The sequence below is a fragment of the Vidua chalybeata genome, chromosome 10, assembly GCF_026979565.1.
Source record: "Vidua chalybeata isolate OUT-0048 chromosome 10, bVidCha1 merged haplotype, whole genome shotgun sequence".
Classification (NCBI taxonomy): domain Eukaryota; kingdom Metazoa; phylum Chordata; class Aves; order Passeriformes; family Viduidae; genus Vidua; species Vidua chalybeata.
Window position 1 is genome coordinate 17,672,580 of NC_071539.1, and position 20,181 is coordinate 17,692,760.

At 42.4% G+C, this 20,181-nt stretch overlaps 1 protein-coding gene across 7 annotated transcripts in view; it reads left to right on the forward strand.

Annotated features, from left to right (window-relative positions):
* The window catches only part of PAX3 (paired box 3), a 79,082-nt gene that overhangs the window by 6,043 nt on the left and 52,858 nt on the right, over positions 1–20,181 (forward strand). For 6 of the 7 annotated variants that reach the window (XM_053951468.1, XM_053951472.1, XM_053951470.1 and 3 more), the window contains one exon: positions 158–292. In XM_053951468.1, coding sequence (XP_053807443.1) covers positions 158–292 — 135 coding nt within the window. Of the gene's footprint in view, positions 1–157; positions 293–12,092; positions 12,170–20,181 lie in introns of those variants that run through there. The other variant, XM_053951473.1, reaches the window with a different exon arrangement.

Consider the following 20,181-nt stretch of genomic DNA (forward strand, 5'->3'; position numbering starts at 1 on the left):
CGGGAGTGGGCAGCTGCCGTCCCTAAGTCCCGACTGGCAGTGGCCGAGGGACACAGGCCGGTGGCACTGATGGGGGACTCGGCTTCCCGGGCTGGCCCGAGAGCCACAGGGGGCTGCTGGGGACGAGCCGGTCACAGCTCTGCACTCTCCCCCGAAGTGAGCTCCATCAGCCGCATCCTGCGGAGCAAGTTTGGGAAAGGCGAGGAAGAGGAGGCTGAGCTGGAAAGAAAAGAGGTGGAGGAAGGCGACAAGAAGGCCAAGCACAGCATTGATGGCATCCTCAGCGAAAGAGGTAAAGTCCTGCTTGCCCCTGCTCTCCGTGGAGCCCGGTGACGGCCCAGTGCCAGTCCCAGGTGCTGGTGGCTATCACTCCCCGTCCCCCAGAGGTTGTCCTGGGGCCGGCGCAGCGGGACGTGTAGGGCGAGTGAGCCCTGCCAGCCTGGCTGCCACATCCCATCGTATCCCACTCCCCCGGCGGAGCCACCCTGCAGTGTGCAGGAATGGCGTGGAGGTTGGAACAAAGATGGGAGTCACTGCTAGCTTGGCTTTCAATACCCAGGAAGCAGGGAGGGTTGGGGCCACCACAGAGCCCCTCACCGCAGCCGTGCAGGGGCTCCTTTCCCAAGCCAAGAGAAAGGCTGCAGCTGCAGAGAAGGGGCAGTTGTAGCAAAAGCCTGCGGAGTCTCAAGTCTCTGCAGTCTGAACAGGGCAGGGAGACACATGTTTTGTTTTTTCTGCTCTTAAAACTGCTGGGAAGAGTATGTGCTGGTGTTTGGCCCGGGACTGCGAGGAGGTTGCAACCTGAACAAGGCGGAGGTGAATGGCTGCTGCGGGGAGACAGCTGCTGCTCCCGTTGAAGCCATGCCTGGCTCCCGGCCGGGCCAGGGTGCAGGGGCAGGCAAGGGCCCGGCCCGGCCGCCTGTGTGTGGAAGTCGCTGCCCAGCACATGCACAGGCACTGGAGAAGGCGAGACAAAAGTACCAAATGAGCTGGTCAAACATTTGTACAACTTTTCCAGCTTTTACAAAGAAGGCCTTCTATACACAATCTACACTTGGAGATGAACTTGGAAAACAAAGAGGGGGGAGTCCATTGAAACTCACACTTTGGCTTTGCACAGACAAAGCTTCAGCTAGCAGCAGCTTGATGTGAACAAAAGAAGGCAACCTTTTTATAATTCAAGGAGAAAAGAAGAGAAAACAGCCCCACAAAAGGCTGAGAAAAGACATTATGGGCTTGCAATGAGGGATGAATTATTCAATGAGCCCCTAATAGCTGATGCTCCACGCAGTTTTATGGACTCTAACGTGGAAAAAAATAGCTGTTTTTAGAGAGAAAATGTTTATAGCATTTCTAGGCATCAAGTGATGCTGATGCCGTGCAAGGACAACAGAAATCCATTCTTTGACAGTAGGACATGTCCTTGTTTTATTAGAACAAACCCCTAAACCCTCCCAAAACTTAGTTTTCAACTGTTATGAAAACTTTCAGGGAATCCTCATCTTCTGTGTGTTTGTGTTTGCAAGGAGGTGTGTAATACAGACATGTAGAAGATGCTAACAAAATTAGATATTTTAAGGCCAGAAGGCACAATTTGATTGCCTGGTCTAGTTGCCCCATATGACGGGTCCAGAGTTCCCTCCAGCATCTCCTTCAACAGAGGATTTTTCCAAGAGGGATGTGCACCAAGGGAAGAATAGCTACATTCAGTGTCCTAGTTGTTAAATAACTAGTTTTGCTGCCTTCTTCAATTTCTTGACAGAGATTAGAAACAGAAGATAGTAAGGCTTGATAATATCACTGCTTTATGGAACGAAGAGTGGTTAGTAGCAACAGCAAGAGAACAAATACTGTTATCAATATAACCCATCCTTCTGTTTCTCTTTGAAACAGTCTTCCTGTTCTTTGACTGTCTGCCCTTTAAAGTGGGGCTCCTGATTTATTATAAATCACTGTCTGGGTGCATGGCTGCCTTCCACCAGCCCAGGGGAGCTCCAGAACTCTTTCAGGAAAGCCACTGGGGCTGGTGATGTCTTGCTGCGAGAGTGGCTTGTTCATGCCTCCCACCACAGTTGTAGGAGGAGGCTTCGATGTACCCTCTCTCACTTTCTGTGGATGTGAATTTCTAACTTTATTTGTTTTGAGTTCAATCAGTAGCAATTTTCCCCTTGATTACATGGGGTAGTGTAGCCCTCTCCTGCCCTAGGCATGCAGGTTTTTGCTGCGTGAATGTGACCGGACAGTTCCGTGGAAATGGCAGCTTTGGTAATCCCATCTGTTCTGTGACAGTGGCTGGGAAGGCTTGGCAGTGTGAGGGAGAGTGTGCTCTTCCCCACAGCAACGCCTGCTCCCCCTCCCTGACTAGCAAGCTGTTGCTTAATCTCATTACTGGAGTGGCTGGGATGCTGCGGTGCGAGTGCGCTGCTGCTCCAGAAAACATTTGTTGCCCTACTCGTGTCCTGCATGGAGTGTGATACTATAGCCACAGCACACCAGTGAGACCATTACAAGAAAAGAATAACCATAAAAGAAACCCACCACTACTTTCTGTATCTGACCAACAAAAAAAAGTTCTGCTTCAACTCCATTGCCAGCAGAGGAGCTTTGATTTCACTTCATCTACAAAAACAATCCTGTTCTGTTACTAAAATAACTGGCAGCGCTCCTAAGGATTTTGATGCTGCAGGATCATATTTGCCAGCACCCACCAGCTTGGCTACAAGGCCTGCTGTGGCAGAGGGTGCCTGCTGGCAATGCATCTCAGATGCCCTCTCTGACACTCGGGTTGCTTGCGGAATGTCCAAAGGGTATCCATGTGCTGTGCAGCAAAACCCTCGGGTGCCAGCTCAGCCCTGAGCGCTCTATGTAACAGGGGAAAAAAGTGCGGGGTTTTGTGCAATATGAGGAGTTTTTGTTGCTCTGTTCTTGGGGGCTTGAGGTATCCTGGAGCTTGGGTGCCAGGGAAGGCTGTGGGATAGGTCAGAAAGTGACTCCTGAGGCTGTTCACGACGGCTTTTCTGCTCGGGAGCACACATTAGTGCTGGACTTTTGCTGGCGCTGCCTGAAATCTCCTCCTCGCCATGGGCCTTTGGGTGGCTCAAGGAGTGGCATTTTTTCCAAGAACAAGGACAAGAGTTGTCATTTTAATGGTAGCTAATTCAAAATTAGTAGGGAGTATTTACAGCAGAGTGGGATTAGAGAGAATGGAAACATGATATTTTTTAAAAATGTGTGATAGAAACAGCGAATCATTGGGATCTCTCCCGCCACATATATGGGTGTAGGGAAACTTTTGTATGGCTGGTGTGATTCTGTTTCAGCCTCTCTTCTCGGACACTTACACGTGATTCTCACACCATTTACAGATGCCACATGCGCAGCCCTGTACGTGCTGTATTTCAGTGTTTCTGCCAGCGTCACCCTCAATTCTGATTCTGGGTATATATTTAAAGAAAACTGGATTGTTTAGAGTGTGTATCAGGAGGCTGATAGCTCTATAACAGCATATCTCTATTTCTGCACGCATGATAATTTTTTTCTTAAAGGCACAAGCCATAAATAAAGAACACAAGAAAGTTTTGTGCCTTTATGTGGCACATCAGGGCTTATTTTTAGCATAACCACTACAGAAAAGGGACTTGCTTGTACCTTTAGTGGGAGTTATGTGCGGCATGGTTTGCTGACTAATCCGATAACTCCCCCTTCATAAAATAGCTGTTGTTTTCTGGCAGGAACCAGTGGCTTTCAGCACTGCAATGATGGGGCAGAGCTGGTCCCCGGGCCGCTGCGAGTGGGCTGGGGAGGGGGCTGGGGCTGAGGCCGGGACCCCCCTCCCGGCCTCAAAGGGGGCCTCTGTTCCCAGCCAGCGGAATTGGCCCTCGGGCCCTGTCCTGGCGGGTCCTCCCCCAGTCATGCGCACCCGTCCAAAAAGGGCCCTACTCATCCCAAGCCTCTACCCTTGGCTGTACTGAGAGCAATTCAGGCTACAGCAGACTAAATTGCCTCCTTTATTTTCTTCTTACTTTCATCTTGGACCAAACCCTTCCCCCTTTCCCTCCCCTTCCTCTTTTCTTTTTTTTCTGTGTGCCTGAGGCTCACATTAATACAATTTCGGCACCACCCCTATTTTAGTGTGTGTATGTGGGGAGTTTGAGGGGGTAGGAAAAAAAAGGACCTTAGCACAAAAGCCCCGCTCAGCAGCTTGAAAGTTCAAACTGCTGCTGCCTCTCTAGCTGTGTGATGCTTTTCCTGTTTGTGAGTTTTGGGAAACATTTTTGCTTTGTACTGTAATAGAATTAGAGGACAGATGCTGACTGTAAATGGGACACGCGACTACCAGCCCCTAGCTTAAATATTTAGATGCAATGTTACAATTACTGACTTGATGCAGGAGGCTTTGAAGTGGTGGCACATGATCTAAAGGGTAGCTCGAGCTAGATGGGCTGGCAGATGTTTTGATTACGGTTGGTCAGTATCATGCAGCCAGTTATTTTTAGATTGCTAAACTAATAAAGACACTTTATTAAGGGTGAAGATTAAAATGGAGGCACCAGATACCAGTCTGAGTCATTCATTTCTACATAGTAGACTGTTGGATTAGTGGCTGGAGCATGGGATGAGTCAGATGCTGAGTTAGAATTTGGTTGCAGGGGTTGGCCTGGTTTTGATCCAGTGTCCTGTCCCAAGGTGCAGTGGTAGGAGGACTTAGGTGCTGTGTGAAATGCTGTTGTGGGCTGAGAAGCACAGTTTGTTCCCCTGCTCAGTGCTCATGGTAAAGATTCACTTATTGAGTGAGGTGTAATGGCTATGGCTGCAGGCAGTTATCTCCTTGAGCCTGACATTTTGTGCAGTACTCGATATATTTGGTCACTAGCAGGTCTAAGAAATCAACTCGTGTCACTTGAACAGTGTCATTTCTGGGGCTCTCAGAGCTGACAGGAAAATAGTACTTAATTGAGAAAAATTCCCTAGTGAGTCCAGAATTTGGTTCAAGGGAGACAGTGCCAACTATATTTTCTGTCTTTTTCCCCTTCTCTTTCCTCCATATCTTGGTAGTGAGAGTCCAGGCAGAAAAGCCCGGTATTGCACAGGTGCAAATCGGTGCAGGCGATTCCATGCTAACCCAGCACAGCTTTGTTTCTTCTGCCTGACCCATCATCACTGTGGGGCTCTGGGCCAGGCTTCTTCTTCCAAATAAATATTCTGAAATAATAATAATAGTAATAATAACAACTAATGACCTCAGCAATTAATGACCTCACCATCAAGTGAGAGTGTGATGTCCCAGCATGCTGAGCATTTTTAGAAAGGTGTTAAATGTTTGATTTCAGGGTGACTTCAAAGTGGAGTTTGCTCTTCCAGGGCTGCCGAGAGCAGCCCATTCCCTCCTGTCTTGAAGTGTGGGATTTTGAGGAGAGTGCTAATTGTCAGACTAACTGCAGGCTAATCGTCTGACAAAAGCACCAGTAATATTTCCAGCTGTGGGAAGAAAGGGTGTTAATCTAGAAGCGACTCTCTGAAGTAATATATATACACATCATATCCTTGGCTTGAAATCATGATTTTATTAGTGGCTTTGAATGTTTTGCCATCTTAGGGACGCTTTCTTCAACTTAAGAGTCAGCGCCTGTTCAAGCAGAATTGCTGTGGGCATCCTTTCCAGTTTTTCTAATTGCATCTATCTAGAACAAAGCTGAATGTTATTTCAGCAAATGTCAGGATTGCTTCACACAAAGCAGTCGATTAGCTTGAATTTGTACCCAAGTTAGCACCTTATTTGGTTGCTTTGAAAATCTTCATCTATTAGACTAAAAGGGTGTCATTCCAGAAAGGCAGAGGCAGGAAACAATTGGCTGACTTCGGTGTGGCTAGGACTTCTTCTGAGAAAGTGCTTTATGTATTTGGCATTCCAGATTCTCCTATGATTGCAGGATCTGTGATGTCAGTAGGAATTTACCATAATAGACATCAGGCTTTTCTTGGAACTAGCTCTGTAATGTGCTGAGGAACTGCAGCTCCTGGGGAAATCCTCAGGTTTGGGATGTAATAGGGGTTTACTCGATTTCTCTTCAGCCCTGCAGATGCAGCAACGGCGATGGTCCCGAGGAGTCCCACTCAAAGAGCCTATTCATGTGTGTAACGCTGCTCACGTGGGCTGGGGCAGGCAGGAATGGGGCCCAAATTTGTTCTATTCTGTTAGTAAAGAGTACCCACAAGTCACAGGAGTGTGACTTTAATCCCGCGTGAAACTCTGGCAAAACTCTCACTGAGGGCAAGGGTATTTGTGTCTCAGTTTACACAGAGGTAGCAGTGGAATCAGAAGACAGACAGAGGTTTTAATTAGATAAAAAGCTAATTAGCAATTAATGCTGTAAGTAAAAGCTAATACTGATAACATTCTTAAAACAAATAATTTCCCGTGACTGAGTTTGAATAGTGATTCTCTGTTATATCATGCAAATACAACACTTTTATCTAACACTTATTTGGGGAACGTTTAGTTTGGTTTGGGTTTACTTATTGATAAGGGTTGGAACAGGGTTTAGGAGAGGGAAGCCAATAAAGCTGATAGTGATAAATTATCATGAGTCCCCAGAGCTGTGTAATAAAACTGCATTGGGAAATGAAGCAGAACTACAAAGTGGTCTCTGGTTAATTTAAGAAGAAATTGAGTGAAACACAAAGCAATAAATCAGAGCACGCCAGTCAATGTGAATTTCTCCATGTAAATGTCACTTTAAATCCTATGTAGCAAACATATGTGGCCAGAGAAAGAACAAAATATAGAAATAAAAATGCAGGATACTTCCAAGTGGTCCCTGAACGCTGAGCTTTCTGGCTAATAAAAATGATGTACAGTAATGTAATTCACCGCAAGACCTTGTTTAGCCTAGTGTGAATGTGGCATTTTACTTTACTTGCCCTGGAGTACTCCTGCCCCATGCTGTTAAACTAATTCAGTTTAAATCACTCTGCCTAGAAAAAAGTGAATTGTAATGAAATTAAAACTCACTGAGGACACATTAGAGTTAAAGTGTGTCATGTGCTGAGATTATTTAGTTAGGGGAGTTTGATGTAATTGTTGACAGGTCATTTATTCATCCTAGTAAATAAAGATTCACAAACTATTAAGAATGTGCATATATAACTAGTAAGACAGTAAAAGGCAATTAAGCAGTCAGTTTAATGTCTTATCTTGCTGGTTGCCCTACAGTTGTTTTACAACTAGGAATTAAAATTTGAAAAGAAAGTTTTCAGTGTCCCTGGCCAAATATTGATTAAGTAGTTGTTTGCTGATGCCATTGTGGCACATAAAAAGGCCAGTGGTTCTGCCCCTTGTTGTTCATCTTCCATTGTTGCTGATTCTTAACCTCGGAGATCAAAGGAGGATCATTTCAGTTTATCTGTCTTGGAAAATCCTTCTTTCCTCCTAAACCCGTATGGATTAATGGCCAAATTGTCTTTAATGAGATGTGAAATTTGAATGGAATCCTTATTTTGCATGGTCTGTTGGATGTATACACTGTATTCTCTTACAGTTTTGCGGTTTTTTTTCCTTTAGCATTACTGGATTTGATTTTATTTTAATCACTTTATTTTTAGTATACAGCACATTGAAATGTTACTATTGTAGCAGGTAAAATACAATGTACTTAACTGAATTTTACTAAAAGCATTTTTATTGCATGTAATCTTTTTGATGAGTGTAGCCTAAAGGGGAAAAAAAAGTTGTCTTCGTATACCAAATCACATAGGAGATAAATAGTCCAGGGCTGCCAATAAAAGAAAGGGAGCTTGAGAAAACAGCCCATTCTCCAGACTGAGCTCTCAGAATATAGGGGACACAAACGAATTGCAACATTTGTTTGGTCATTTTCTTCAGTTTGGATTTTATGGCCCCTACTTGTCTCAGCTAGAATGGTTGTGCTGTCCCTTCTCCCAAAAAAAGGGAAGTTGGACTGACGAGGCTGCGCAGAAAAACAAGCAAGAGCCCTTGAGAACAATCAGTTCTTTATTCCATAGCAGAAAGCTATATTTATTTCAGAGATAGCAACATGTGTCCCACCACATCCTCAGTAGAAGAGGCTGTGCAATCTGGATGTGCTTTCTTGTTATTATGATACGAGTTTTCATCCGAATTGTGAGGTATGGGAGTGTTAGACCCAGGTCCCACTGCATCCACCAGACACAGAAATTTAGCTTCACAAACAGCAGTAAGAAGCCTGGTGAAACCAGAAAGCCTCTCTTGGTGTTGCATTAATTTTTAGGTGAGTGGGTAGATCTCTGCTGTTATGAAAAACAGCAAAGTAAAGGATAAGAGAAAAATTTTATATCTTTTTTTCCTTATTCCTTTTCTTAAATACACTCTGCTTCCATTCTATCTGGTTATTGCGGACTAAAATATCAGTCCATGCATGCTTTGCAAGTACTCAGCTACTTTAGAAGACATTTTGTCCCAGAGTAAGAGCTAACACTCTTTGAAAGCATTTTAGATACAAATTTCCTCAAAGTCCATGAACTCAACTTTTTTGTTTCCATAGAGAGCTGTGGTGAACACAGCAAAATCCATGCTACCTTTTGATTTTTTTAAACAGATATTTTCCTGGTTGTAGACTTTCTGCCAAACATGATCAACGTTTATATCATGCACAAGCCCATATAAGGACTAGTCTTAAGGATTTTTATATTTATGATATGCCTCATGTTGGATGTCTGATTTAAAAATGACTATGTAGTAATTTCTTTATCAGATATATTGTCACATAGATGGCTGTGGTTTGAATAGTATGAGGAATAAACTGTCTGTGGCTGACAATTCTGCAAGTAGACAGCTTATTCAGCCCCTGTCAAATCTTATTCACCTTACTTAAGTGAGCAGGACTGTTCAAGCCAATATAATTGGAATCTCTTCCACGTACTAGCTGGAAAAGCAATAGCAACCACAGCTCTTTTGGCAAAATTACTCTGCACTTTGTTAAAAATGTAACCCACCTACCCCCTGCCAGGCAGTAGCACCAACCATACTTGGTGTAACCAAATTGTACTTAAAACTATTTTTCATCTCTATTTTTAACTGTCCTAGGGAGGATGGAGATGAGTACGGACAGGCTTCATAGAAACCTGGCTAGCAGAGTAGCAGGGAATGTTTCCACAGAAAATCCGTTTTTATTGAAGATGGTGTGGCAGGACTTCCTTTTCATTTTGACCTAAGGGCTGGCTGTTTGATCTGCTGTGAAGTGCTGAAGGGTCAGAGTGTGAGGTGGGGGAATCTGTGCCCCAGTAAATACTCTGACACCTACTCAGCCTCTCCTGTCAGGCTGAGTGCTGGGAAAAAACTTGCACAGAACTAGCTGGAAGTCAGGACTCAGCTGGTTTCACGAACAGCAAAATAAGTTCTTTTCAGAAGGAAGGTGTTTTAAAAGAAAAACAGGAAGTGGAAATTATTCAGCTAAAGAAAATGGGAAGCAAAATACACTGTTTCACAATGAAATCCTGAAAAGGACAGATTTTGAAAAAACAAAAAATATCTGGAATTCCATTTACCAAGGAATAAATCAAGTAATTCCACTGCAGATGGTGAACAGTTGCTGTTGTGTGAGTGAACGCTGAATTAAATTATCGGTATTTGCATAGAAGAGATACTTCCAAAAAACTACTAGCTAAGGAGTGATACTTTAAGTGAGCAGTCATCAAATCTTTATGGTGTAGTGTTATAGATGGAGGTTACAATTTTTTTCTGTAGAATTTTAACACGTGGTGCAGGGAAAGGCATCGTGTATACCTCCCTTGCTGCGTGTGGTGGCTATTCCCTGGATGGTATATGACTTCACTGTGCTCTTTGTCTGTGGAACTGGAAAATAATAGAAGAAAACATTCAGGAATCTATTTAGAAGATTATACAATAGATGTCACAGTTAGGAAAAAGCCCTGTGGGTTCATCCCTGCTTTAGCACAGTTGATTTGATCTACTCTTAAATCAACAGGCTCAAGCAAAAATGCTCGAATATTTGGCAGCTACACAGAAAACCACACAAACCCCTGTTGCTTTAGTACCCACAACTTGTTTTCCAACAAATACAGTGTTGTCTTTTGAAAACCCCTTAAAACTAACTGCTTGTCCACCTCCTCTGAGCAGCACTGGGACTGGCGTGAGCCGCATGCTGTGTGCACTGGGGCAGGGGCTGAAGCAGCCAGAAGCATTGCAGGGTCTCAGGGTACTCACATGTCCTGGTGAAAATGCAAAATGGCTGCATACAGCAGACACATTTTCAGTCTTTTTGTTATTTCCATCTTTATGCTTTAAAAGTTTCTTGGGACCAAATGGTATTGGCATTTACATGAGAACAGTCCTGTACTCTCAGCGGGGCTGTGCAGGTTACTTAGCATTGAATCTGCATGAAAGTTTAATCACATTCCAGATCTGAGGGAACACCTTCACTTTCTCAGACTTAGCAAGACCTTATAGTGCTAAACATCAATTTTTGCTGCTAAAGAAGAGACCTGACATAGCCAGTAAGTGCAGTTAAAATGCTGCAAGCAGAGCAAATTAAAAAAAGCTGATTTAGAGAATGGCACTTAATTTTTCTAACGTATGATTTAGCAGAGAAAAGCAAAAACCTCGCCCCGGCTGTCTGCTGTAAGGAGCTCTGTAACCAATCTGCTCCATCAGTCCTGGCAGGGTGGGAGGCAGTGCTGCTCCCTCTGATTTCTGGGTCCTCCCTGCCTGAAGGGTATCAGGAGGGGAGGCACACTGTGTCTCCATATACAACATTCCTGTCCTTGGTCCTAATTGACGCAGCACATGAAATTTTTGGAAGGACACTATGTAATTTGAATGGTTGTCAAACCTTATACTATGATGGGTGTAAAGAGGGTTTGTCCCCAGACTGTAAGAGGTCACTTAGCCAAGGAAGAACTTAAATCAGAATTTAATGTTACTGTGCTTCTCCTGTATTGGCAGTTGAAAAGATGGAGTGATGGTTGATGACATAAATATTTCTGTTAATCTGACATCAGAAACAGACTTTTCAGCCCTGGAAGAGTAAATCACAGACAGAAAGTGAGTATTAAAAAAATTGTAACTATAGCTAGTATCTGAATCCTGGTAATGATAGTTATAAATAAAAATTAAAACACCCTAAAAAAGTGTTATGAGGGGAAAAAATATCCTCCAGGTGATGCAAAAGTGTAGGAGGGACTCACCTGTTCCTATTCTTGAGTGCTACCATGCAGAAAAGTGACCACTCTATTAAAGAAACAGGCCAGCTGGGTAGCACAGGGAGGGCCTGTGGAGCAGTGGGGTTCCAGGATGGCAAAGGGGGAGCCCCTTTGGATGCATCTCTGCATTGCTCCTCCTGTTTTAGCCTCGGGGTTTTTGTGGAGTGCCGTGCCCTTAGGGTGCCTTGGGCCCCTTTTCAGGGCCAGATCCTTTGCTTGAAAGACCCATTGTGCTTCTCTGAGCTCGAGCTTGAAGCAGTGAGCACAGTCCTTGCGACTGAGGCTGGGTGCAGGGCTGGCTCCCAGCCCAGGTGGGAGCTGGGGCTACCCTGTTTCCAGCCCAGGCAGTTCCTCACTCTGCCCTTTTCTTCTGTGAGGCTTGCAAGTGATTTCTTTAGATTTTTTGTGAGCTTTAAAGCTTCCACAGGACCGTTGTGTTCCCGAGGTGCAGACAGGGGGTCACAGAGGTGCTTTGTAGGTGGTGCTTTGCCCTTGGTGACATTCAGCTGTTGGAGTGGATGCCTCAGGTCGCTGTGATTCGGGCTGAAGGGCTTTCTCCCACCCTTACACAGCTGGTGCTGGTTTCCTGCTGTGGAAAAGGGGATGCCCAGCCCATCTTTCCATAGGCTTTGACTTTCTTCCTGCTGGGCTGTGGTGTGTTCTGTGCCTTTGAATTGGGCTAATGGATCTTTTTTAATACCCATTTTGAATAGGAAGGAGTGATCTTGGTGACTGATGTGTTTATAAGTAAGTGATACCCCTATACAAACAAACAAGAAAAAAGTGGTTATGGCAAAATTGGTGCTGGAAGAGTTGGCTTTAGTTTGAAGGGGAACTGATTGGAGTTGGTATGATTTGCTCTGTGTTTTTTGCAGTGACTTTCTTCACGGCTTGTGCCTGGAGCCAGCTGAGATAGGACTGCTTGCTCCTCCTTCCCTCTTACTGGTCTCTTCCTTCTCTGTGGTTAAATTTTCTCCTTGTATCTTCTGTGGTGTTTTTTTCTTTTTGTGGATTTTTTTTTGTGTTTTGGTTTGCTTCTTTTTTTTTTTTTTTTTTTTTAAAGACATGGGACCAATGATATTTTCCTCCCTCAATGGTATTTCCAAATGTCTGGTGTCCAGGAATCAAAAGTGTTCCATAGGTTCAGCTGTCATCGTTCATCTGCTGAAACTGCAAATCCAGATGGAATGATACTTTAGAATGAATGTTTGTGGCTAGATAGGATTGCAGCCTGTCCTTGAAAAAGAGTAGTTGGGCTTTCAACTTTGGGTTTGCAGAGCTCGGGAACACCAGGGGTTGTTTGTAGAGGGGACAGTGGTACTCTCTGGTCCAGTGGCCCATGGTATGGACCTCTTAACTCACCAGATGCAGCAAGCCCTGGCACAGAGCAGCAGGGGTGTGCTTTGGTGAAGTGGTAAAGACTCTACACCTTTATTTTTAGTAGTTTTATTACTATTTTTTAAAGCTAAAGCAGATCAGTAGCTAGTGTGGTCCGGGATTAAGTCCAAGAATCTAGAGATGTTACCTCAATTTACACTGAGGCTCTGAGCCACCACGTATTTACTGGAGTACAGCAGGAATTGATACATACTTTTTGCTGGTTTTGCTGAGTCTCCCATGAATATCCTGCAATTCTCTCAAATATGTGGTGTGAAAAATCTATTCAATAATGTGTATGTATAATCATTGGTTCTAAGAAAGTATTCAATGCTTGAAATTTATGCGGTTGTGACTGGGCACCGAGGTCTTGCACTGGTTTTTCTTCTACAGCTGCTCTTGCATTCACTAAAAATGTGTATTTCCTGGATAACTGTTAAAATTTTTTTCTTATTTTTAAATTGCATTTGTTTTTTACCGTTGTACTTGTTAAAGCAGAAACATGTACCGAGCAGAAAAAGGAGACAGAAATCATGCTTTAAGCATTCTTTTGTTGTACATTGCAGTACTTACAGTTTAAAACTGTAGCTTTCCATCCTTATGCAAGAGAATGCATTTCTCAGTGGTGGGATTTTGTGTTAAACAGGCTGACTAGAGATGAACTACTTGGGTTTGATTTTAAAGTTTTATTACATGAAATCTGTAATTTATTTTATAAGCAGTATTCTTAACAAAGATAAATAGTCCCCAACGTGGACATGAAGTTACGAACCAAAAAACCAGGGAGCTAGTTGCAATTGATAGAGTGGCTTAAACTTGTCAACAGGTCTTAAAAAAAGAAAAGTTTTTAGATTTAAAACTGTAGTACAACTTGCAGTAAAGCAAGATTTGATTTCTAGAATTGGTAAAACAAATATTTTTTACTGATTTCTAAAATTTTAAGGAAAAATGTATTGTTACAGTCTATTTCTTAAACAGTAAAATTATAGGTCGGTTTTGTGTGTTTTTATTCTTTCTTAACATCACTAATTCCTCTAATTAATAGTGTCAAGCATGAGAGATTGCTCATAAATCTGAAAAAAGGCCTATTGAATTTAATAGCAAGACTTGCATTGTCTTTAATGAAATTTGGCCAGACCCTAAACAGAAAGGTTTTTTTCCCCGTCTCTCTTTGTTTTTTCTTCCCCCCCTCCTCCTTTCCTTGAGGCAGAAGAAGTTTTGAGTTTTTCTGAGAAAACTGAAGAATTCTAGCATTCCTGGGCATGAGAGGAGAATACTGATTAGAATCAGGCAGAGAGCAAGCAGGTGCTGAGCATGTTCATTGCTTAACCCCCTGCCCTGCTCCTGCATCCCTGCCTGACCCAGCGCTCAGACCCTGCAAATAGCAGCAAGCTGCCAGATGTTGGAGATGTTTTCAGTAGGGTGATTATTCACCAGGTCTCAGTCTAAAACCAAGGAGTTCCTACAATGGCTGTATTTCATGTCTAAAGCTGGGCTGGGTAAGCCATTGGAGAGCTGAGGAAAAATACTGTATTTCTGGGAACGAGAGCTGGCTGTTCTGTTGCTGGCTGCTCTGTGGCATCCCTTTGCAAAAAAGCTAAGCAGAGTAGATTGTCTGAGGGGGAGAAAGCTGTCTATTTTTTTTTTTTAATGAACAGAAAAAGATTTTATGGGTTAGAAACAGTGCACCCTAAAGAGAGGTGTGTTTAAAAGTTAAGACTCGAAAGCTTTTGTCTGGAGAATAATACGCTTGGAGTAAAGAGCTGCACAATGGAAGTCTTTTCTTCCAGTTATGTATGGACGAGCATCAGTCAGCCAAGGAAGAACTTCAAAGGCCAATGTGAACACTTGCTAGGCTCTTTCTTTCCTGACAGGTTCTTCTTGAGGTAAGATGGGGAGAGCTGTTTGTGCTGGGAGCTGTTTGTGCTGGGAGCTGGAGCTCTCCTCCTGTAGCAGGGGAGGAAATAAATCATGTGCAAACTGAGGTACCCAGCCTCAGCTATCTCTGTCTCCAGATTTGTCTTTTTGGAAGTTACTAAACCATCCCATTTCATGAGTCTTTTATTGCTTATTCATAAAGAGGTCTCAAATTCCACTTCTGCCTTGCTGGAAAAGCACCATGCCAGATGGAGGGGGAAGATGATCCATTTCTCTGCCTCCAAAAAATACTCATTATTCATACACTGTAATTTGCCTTTAAGGTGGAAAAACAGCCCCAATGTGTTTTAATATGAGTGGTCCAAGTGTATAACTGCTGTGCATTTAAAACAGCAACCGAACTTCATATATGGAGGGTGTCAGCGTTGGTAAATGAGATGCTTCTCTAATATAGGAAAGAGAAACTGCAAATAGCATCCAGAGAAATCTCTTCAACTTGACCTAATAATTTCATTTTATGAATTTTAAAATACTTAATTTTGGTTGGAAATTTATTTATGTTAAATACTGCAGTCTAGAGTAATTTATCTCATTTTAAAATGGGTTTAAGGAGCAGTTTTAGTGTTACCTGTGAGGCTGTGCTCTGGAGGCATTACTTTAGAGGTCTGTGTGTGTTACATCAGTCTTTGTTAAAGGCAGAGACACAACAGAGAAACCAGAGGATGTCTGATGGAGAAAGCAGCTCTTTTGAGTTCCCAGGAGCACAGAGCAGAGCAGTCTGTACTGCAAGCCCAAACAGGGCTGATGCTCCTGCTGATGCACACAGGGCTATTCACTTTCTGGGGGATGGGGTAGGGAAGGCCAGGCCTCTTCTGTAACAAGAGAAACCCTGCAGCATCTTGTCTCTAATATTTGAGAAATGCTTGCACAGGTGAGTGGGTAACCCCTCTGCCAGCCCGTGGCCATGAGCATTGTGTGAGCATCTGTGGGTGCCACTTGTGCTTCACAGAGCCAGGGGCCAAACAAAGCTGTGGGAGCAGAGTGCTGGGTGCTCTTTCTCAGGAAATTTGTAGCAGTTTTTCTGAGGTGCAGGGAAGGGCCATGTAGAATGTTCTCAAAATATTTATGGTGCAAGCCTGGATTTGGGACTTCACTGCTGCAAAGATGAGGCTGTGGGATTTTTGTGTGTTTTCTCTGTGTTCCTATCCTGATCATCCAGCTCTGCCAGACTTAACATTTGAGTCCCTTTCCATGACAGCCCTCATTCATTTAGCTATGCATTGGGCAGGGAAGAAGAACCAGTAATTATGAGCAAGCTGGCAATACTGTGTTCCAGTAACTGTTTCATGGTGTGTTTGAGTGATGAGTTGAGTTGATGGCTGCGTCTTCCTTTGAAAAGACTGGAGTCTGTGAAGGAAGGCAAGGGCCTCCCGTGAAATGGAAAAGGTAAACTCCCTCCCTCCAAATTACCACAATTTCAAAATAAAAAGGCTCTCAGGCAAAGATATGGGAATGGGAATAACAGTTCTTTACTAGGAAAAAAAAAACCCTAAATTAAAAAAAATGTAATTAGTACAAACAAAACTACCGATAGAGTCGGAAACCTGATACCCTGAGGAGTCAGGGTGTTGGTGATAGTCCAGTTAAATGGTGGCTGCTCCTCCTGCTCCTGGAGTGGCAGATGAAATGCTGCTGAAGCGATGGTCCAGTAGAAGGGTATAGTTTGCTCTGAAGGTCTGGTGATAGAGTAGATAGGCCTGGTCTTCCTCTGGGAATCCAGTGAAGAGACTGAGCTGCTGTCTCAAGAAATGCTGATTTTATGCAGGTAGGGATGCTTGGCTCCTCCCTCTGGGTGGAGCTTCTCACAATGAGATGATGTAACTTTATCAGTCATGCAGTGAGCCGTTCAATGGCCCATTAACAGAAGATATCTCCCTGGAGGGAGACATTGTTCTTGGAAGAGATAAGAAAACTGCCCAGCAGAAGATACCTGCCCCACCTCTGACAGATGGCAAATAGAATATATGCTTATCTTACAAGCCAAGACAGGCTGCAAGAATGGAAAATAAGTCTTTGGGATGATGTGGAAGATCTCTGTTTGCATGCTCTGTCTCTTGGCTCGAGCCTGCCCTACGTGTTCAGGCACCCTTGTCTTCAGTCATGCTGTTTGAAGGAAATGGGGTTTCTCTGAAGGTTAGGTTCAAAATAAATGATTTGCCCACAGCAGCAGCAGTTGTGATATTCTCTAGGAGTGGATTGCATGACTTATCTAGATAGAGTCTATGAGCTCCTTTGAAGCTATCACTGGAAGGTGGCAGAAAAGCCAGATTAGTGTTGGCTGGCTTAAATTTTCTGTATAAGTGTTTGCACACATACTGAGGAAAAATTCTTTAAGTGAAAAAAAGACGAATTCCCACTGCATTAATGATTTCAGGTGAGTTCATCTTCACTGCTGAGAAAGTTTCATTTAGCAAAGCAAAGGGGTGTTTCACACAAAGAAGACATGCAGTTGTGGAAAATGGTCATTTGAAACAATGTACTTTGTAGTAAATTTCAAATGTGCAATCCTGCAACAGATTTTTTTTTTTTTTTTTTACTTTCAGCATAGCCCAATGCCATCTAACTCACTGAAAATCAAGTATATGAACATTCACTTACATTGAATTTTATCTTTCATTTCCGGAAAAGGGTGAAAGAATAAATAAGATTTAGAGCTGAAAACAGGACAATAGAATTGAATTTGGTAGAGTGTTGTCAGCAGGATTTTAATTTTTCAAAAGTAAGGGAAAGAGGAGCATTTTGGATTTTTGTCATGTTGTGGGCTGACAGTCTTAGACCATTAGTGGAAATCAGGTTATAGTCCTTGTTTTGCATCAGCTGTACACAGCTTAAAATGTATTTGGGAAATGAAAGACTTTGGTTCCTGCTTTCCTGGAACAATTTTAGACTCTTGTAATATGAATAGAACATTTTTGACTATGATAATGTCTCTGTAGTCGCATCTCCAAAGTGCTTGTTTTTATAAAATAATAAATGTCCTTTGACTTCCCTGCTGGAAAAATTCTAGATAAATTCAGGGTGTTATTTTTACCCTATTCCTTATCCAAATTTAAAGCAGTCTCTGTTTCCTAAAGATTGAGATGGGGAAAGTTAAGGACCTGCAGTGATTCTTATTTTGCTGCCACTTTTGATCAGATGTTCATCAGTCATGGAGTGCCATGGGCTCTGGTAGAATGAGTCTTTACAGATATCAAAATAAATGCAAACTTGAAAATTTGTCTGACAAGTTTCTGTTACACAAATATTCAGGAGACATTTGGGCGGAGAACTCAGCATCAGCTTCAGACCATGTAGATTCAGCCATTATCTCCCTTTTCCTGTATATTTCTGTAGTTGCTGTGTATCCCTGATTAAAATTTTAGTAAAAGAACAATTTTTAATCTCCTGTTGTTTATTTTGATGAGTTACAAAGAGCAAACCAACATAATCTGAGATACTGTCTTAATGACTCTTGTGGAACAAGTAATAGTGGACTGAGGAATTACAAATTTGTACTTTCAGGTAGATTTTCCAATAACCTGTCAGGAAATAGTGCTACAGTATAGAATATGTTTTTAGATCAGATCCTGGACTTGGTATCAAATCAGAGTGGTTCCTTTGAAGTTCCTTGATTTCCAGGAATATAAGAGATCTCAAGCTGGCTAATGGAACATGTTGTAGTTTGAATAACTGAGGACTCTTTCCTGAGCAAGGGCATATAGAATGTACAGCCAGACATTGAGTTATTTGTGTTGTAAGGTTAAATAATTTTTCTAATTTTTCTTTGGGCATAATAGTTGCTCTTTATAGAGAATCTCTTCCTATTTAGTAATATAAAACAAGTTATGGAATCAACAATACTGTATTTTGGGTAAAATTTGAAAGATTTCTGGTCCCTTTTAATGTAGCTTCTGTAATAAGGTGGTAAAGCACACTTCAGTGTAATGCATATGCCTATTGATGTCAGTCTCCTAAATGTATTGTTAAGGAATATTGCAGATTTTGAGGAATAATGCTTCATAACTTCTGCTTGTTCTATGTGTGTGTCACATTTCACACACATTCTGCACATACACATAAACTATGGAGCTGGGATAGAGCTACGTCTGGCCAGGCACATTGTTTGTGCAGCTAGAAGAAATTCATGTACTTGATACAAAAGATGAGTTTGTAACTTCTTAAGCAAAGCTGTACCTCTTTTTATTAGTAAAAGAATGCAAATGGAGGATTTTATGCATGTTAAGAAACATTTATTTTACTGCTCAGAGGGCTTGCTGTCAGCACCCATTAAAGTCTCCAAATTAAAAAAAAATAAAACAGAGCAACAAACAACTCCCTCCAACCCTCGAATTTCAAACAAAACCAATCCTATGAATATGCTCTGTGTGTAGATAATTTAGGAAAGTAGGTTATATCCTCAAGACATTCCTCTGGCACCCCTCCACGTGAACACTGCTAATATCCTTTGAGTTACTTTGTGCTATTGTCTTTCTAAATATTATTTGGAGGTTGTGCTGCTCTGGAGATCTCAGAACTGTTTTTTCTGCTGGGAAGATACGAATCCATTGAACGTAAAACCCTGTCAAATCATGACAATTATGGCAACATTTCGTTCTAAAAAAAAAAACAAAAGGAAGAATTCAGGCTACATAAAATCACTCTTTTCAACATTTGGCAGAACTAAATATTTTTGTTCATTAATTTTTAAATTTTGTTTGTAATTTAAAAATGTTTATTCTTAGAAAATGAAGATTAAAGATCTGATTATTATTCTGTTTTGAGACAAAATGAATGCATTTAAAAATAATTTTCCTCTGCAGTTTTCTACTGTTGAGACATATTCAAACTTCTCTTAACCAGAAGGAAAACAAATGCTGAGATACTCAAATTCTTTGGGGAAGGTTTCTTACTCCACAAAATGTCCTTTAGAGGGCTGACTGAGAAGAAATGTCAGAAACAATCTTTTCACTTTTCTTTGCCCCAGCACGCAGACTGTGGCTCCACAGGTCCCTCAGCCCGTGGGATGTGCAGACGTTGGCAGCCCCTGGCAGGGTGAAGCTCAGGAGGGATTTTTGTGGTGCTGCTGAGCACAGGGAGAGCAGCACCAGAGCTGGCTGCAAGGACCCGGAGCGTGAGCTCTGACTTGCCCAGCTGGGACAGTCCCTCAGAGGAAAAAAGAGGCTGTCACAGCAAACAGTAGGAGTACCCATTTGCACCAGAGCAACATATTTTCCCCACCTGTGCAGTGTTAGTATTGAGCAAATTTGGTTTGCACGTAGCTTAGAAAGAAGTGATTTATGCAATAACTGTAATTTTTTTTTTTTTTTTTAGTTTGCTTTGCAGAGTTTTATTCATTTACAATCATAGGAGCTGTTGAGGGAAATAGCAGACAACTTAGCAGCAAAGCAGTTAAGTATGACTGTGCAATGGTTTGGAATAGAGACATGAATATTAATTCTTTTAAAGCTGCTTGACGTATAAGCTGAGTTTGATTTGGGCTGCTTCCTTCTCTCTCCCTTTAGCATTCCTTCATTTTTTCATTCTTTTGTCCACTTCACACACAGCCTCTAAACTGGTTTTGCAGAAACTGTCGGCATGATCCCTGAACAGTTTTTCCACTGAGTAAATTACTCCCTCAATGTATAGCCTGACTTTTAATTAAAAGATCTG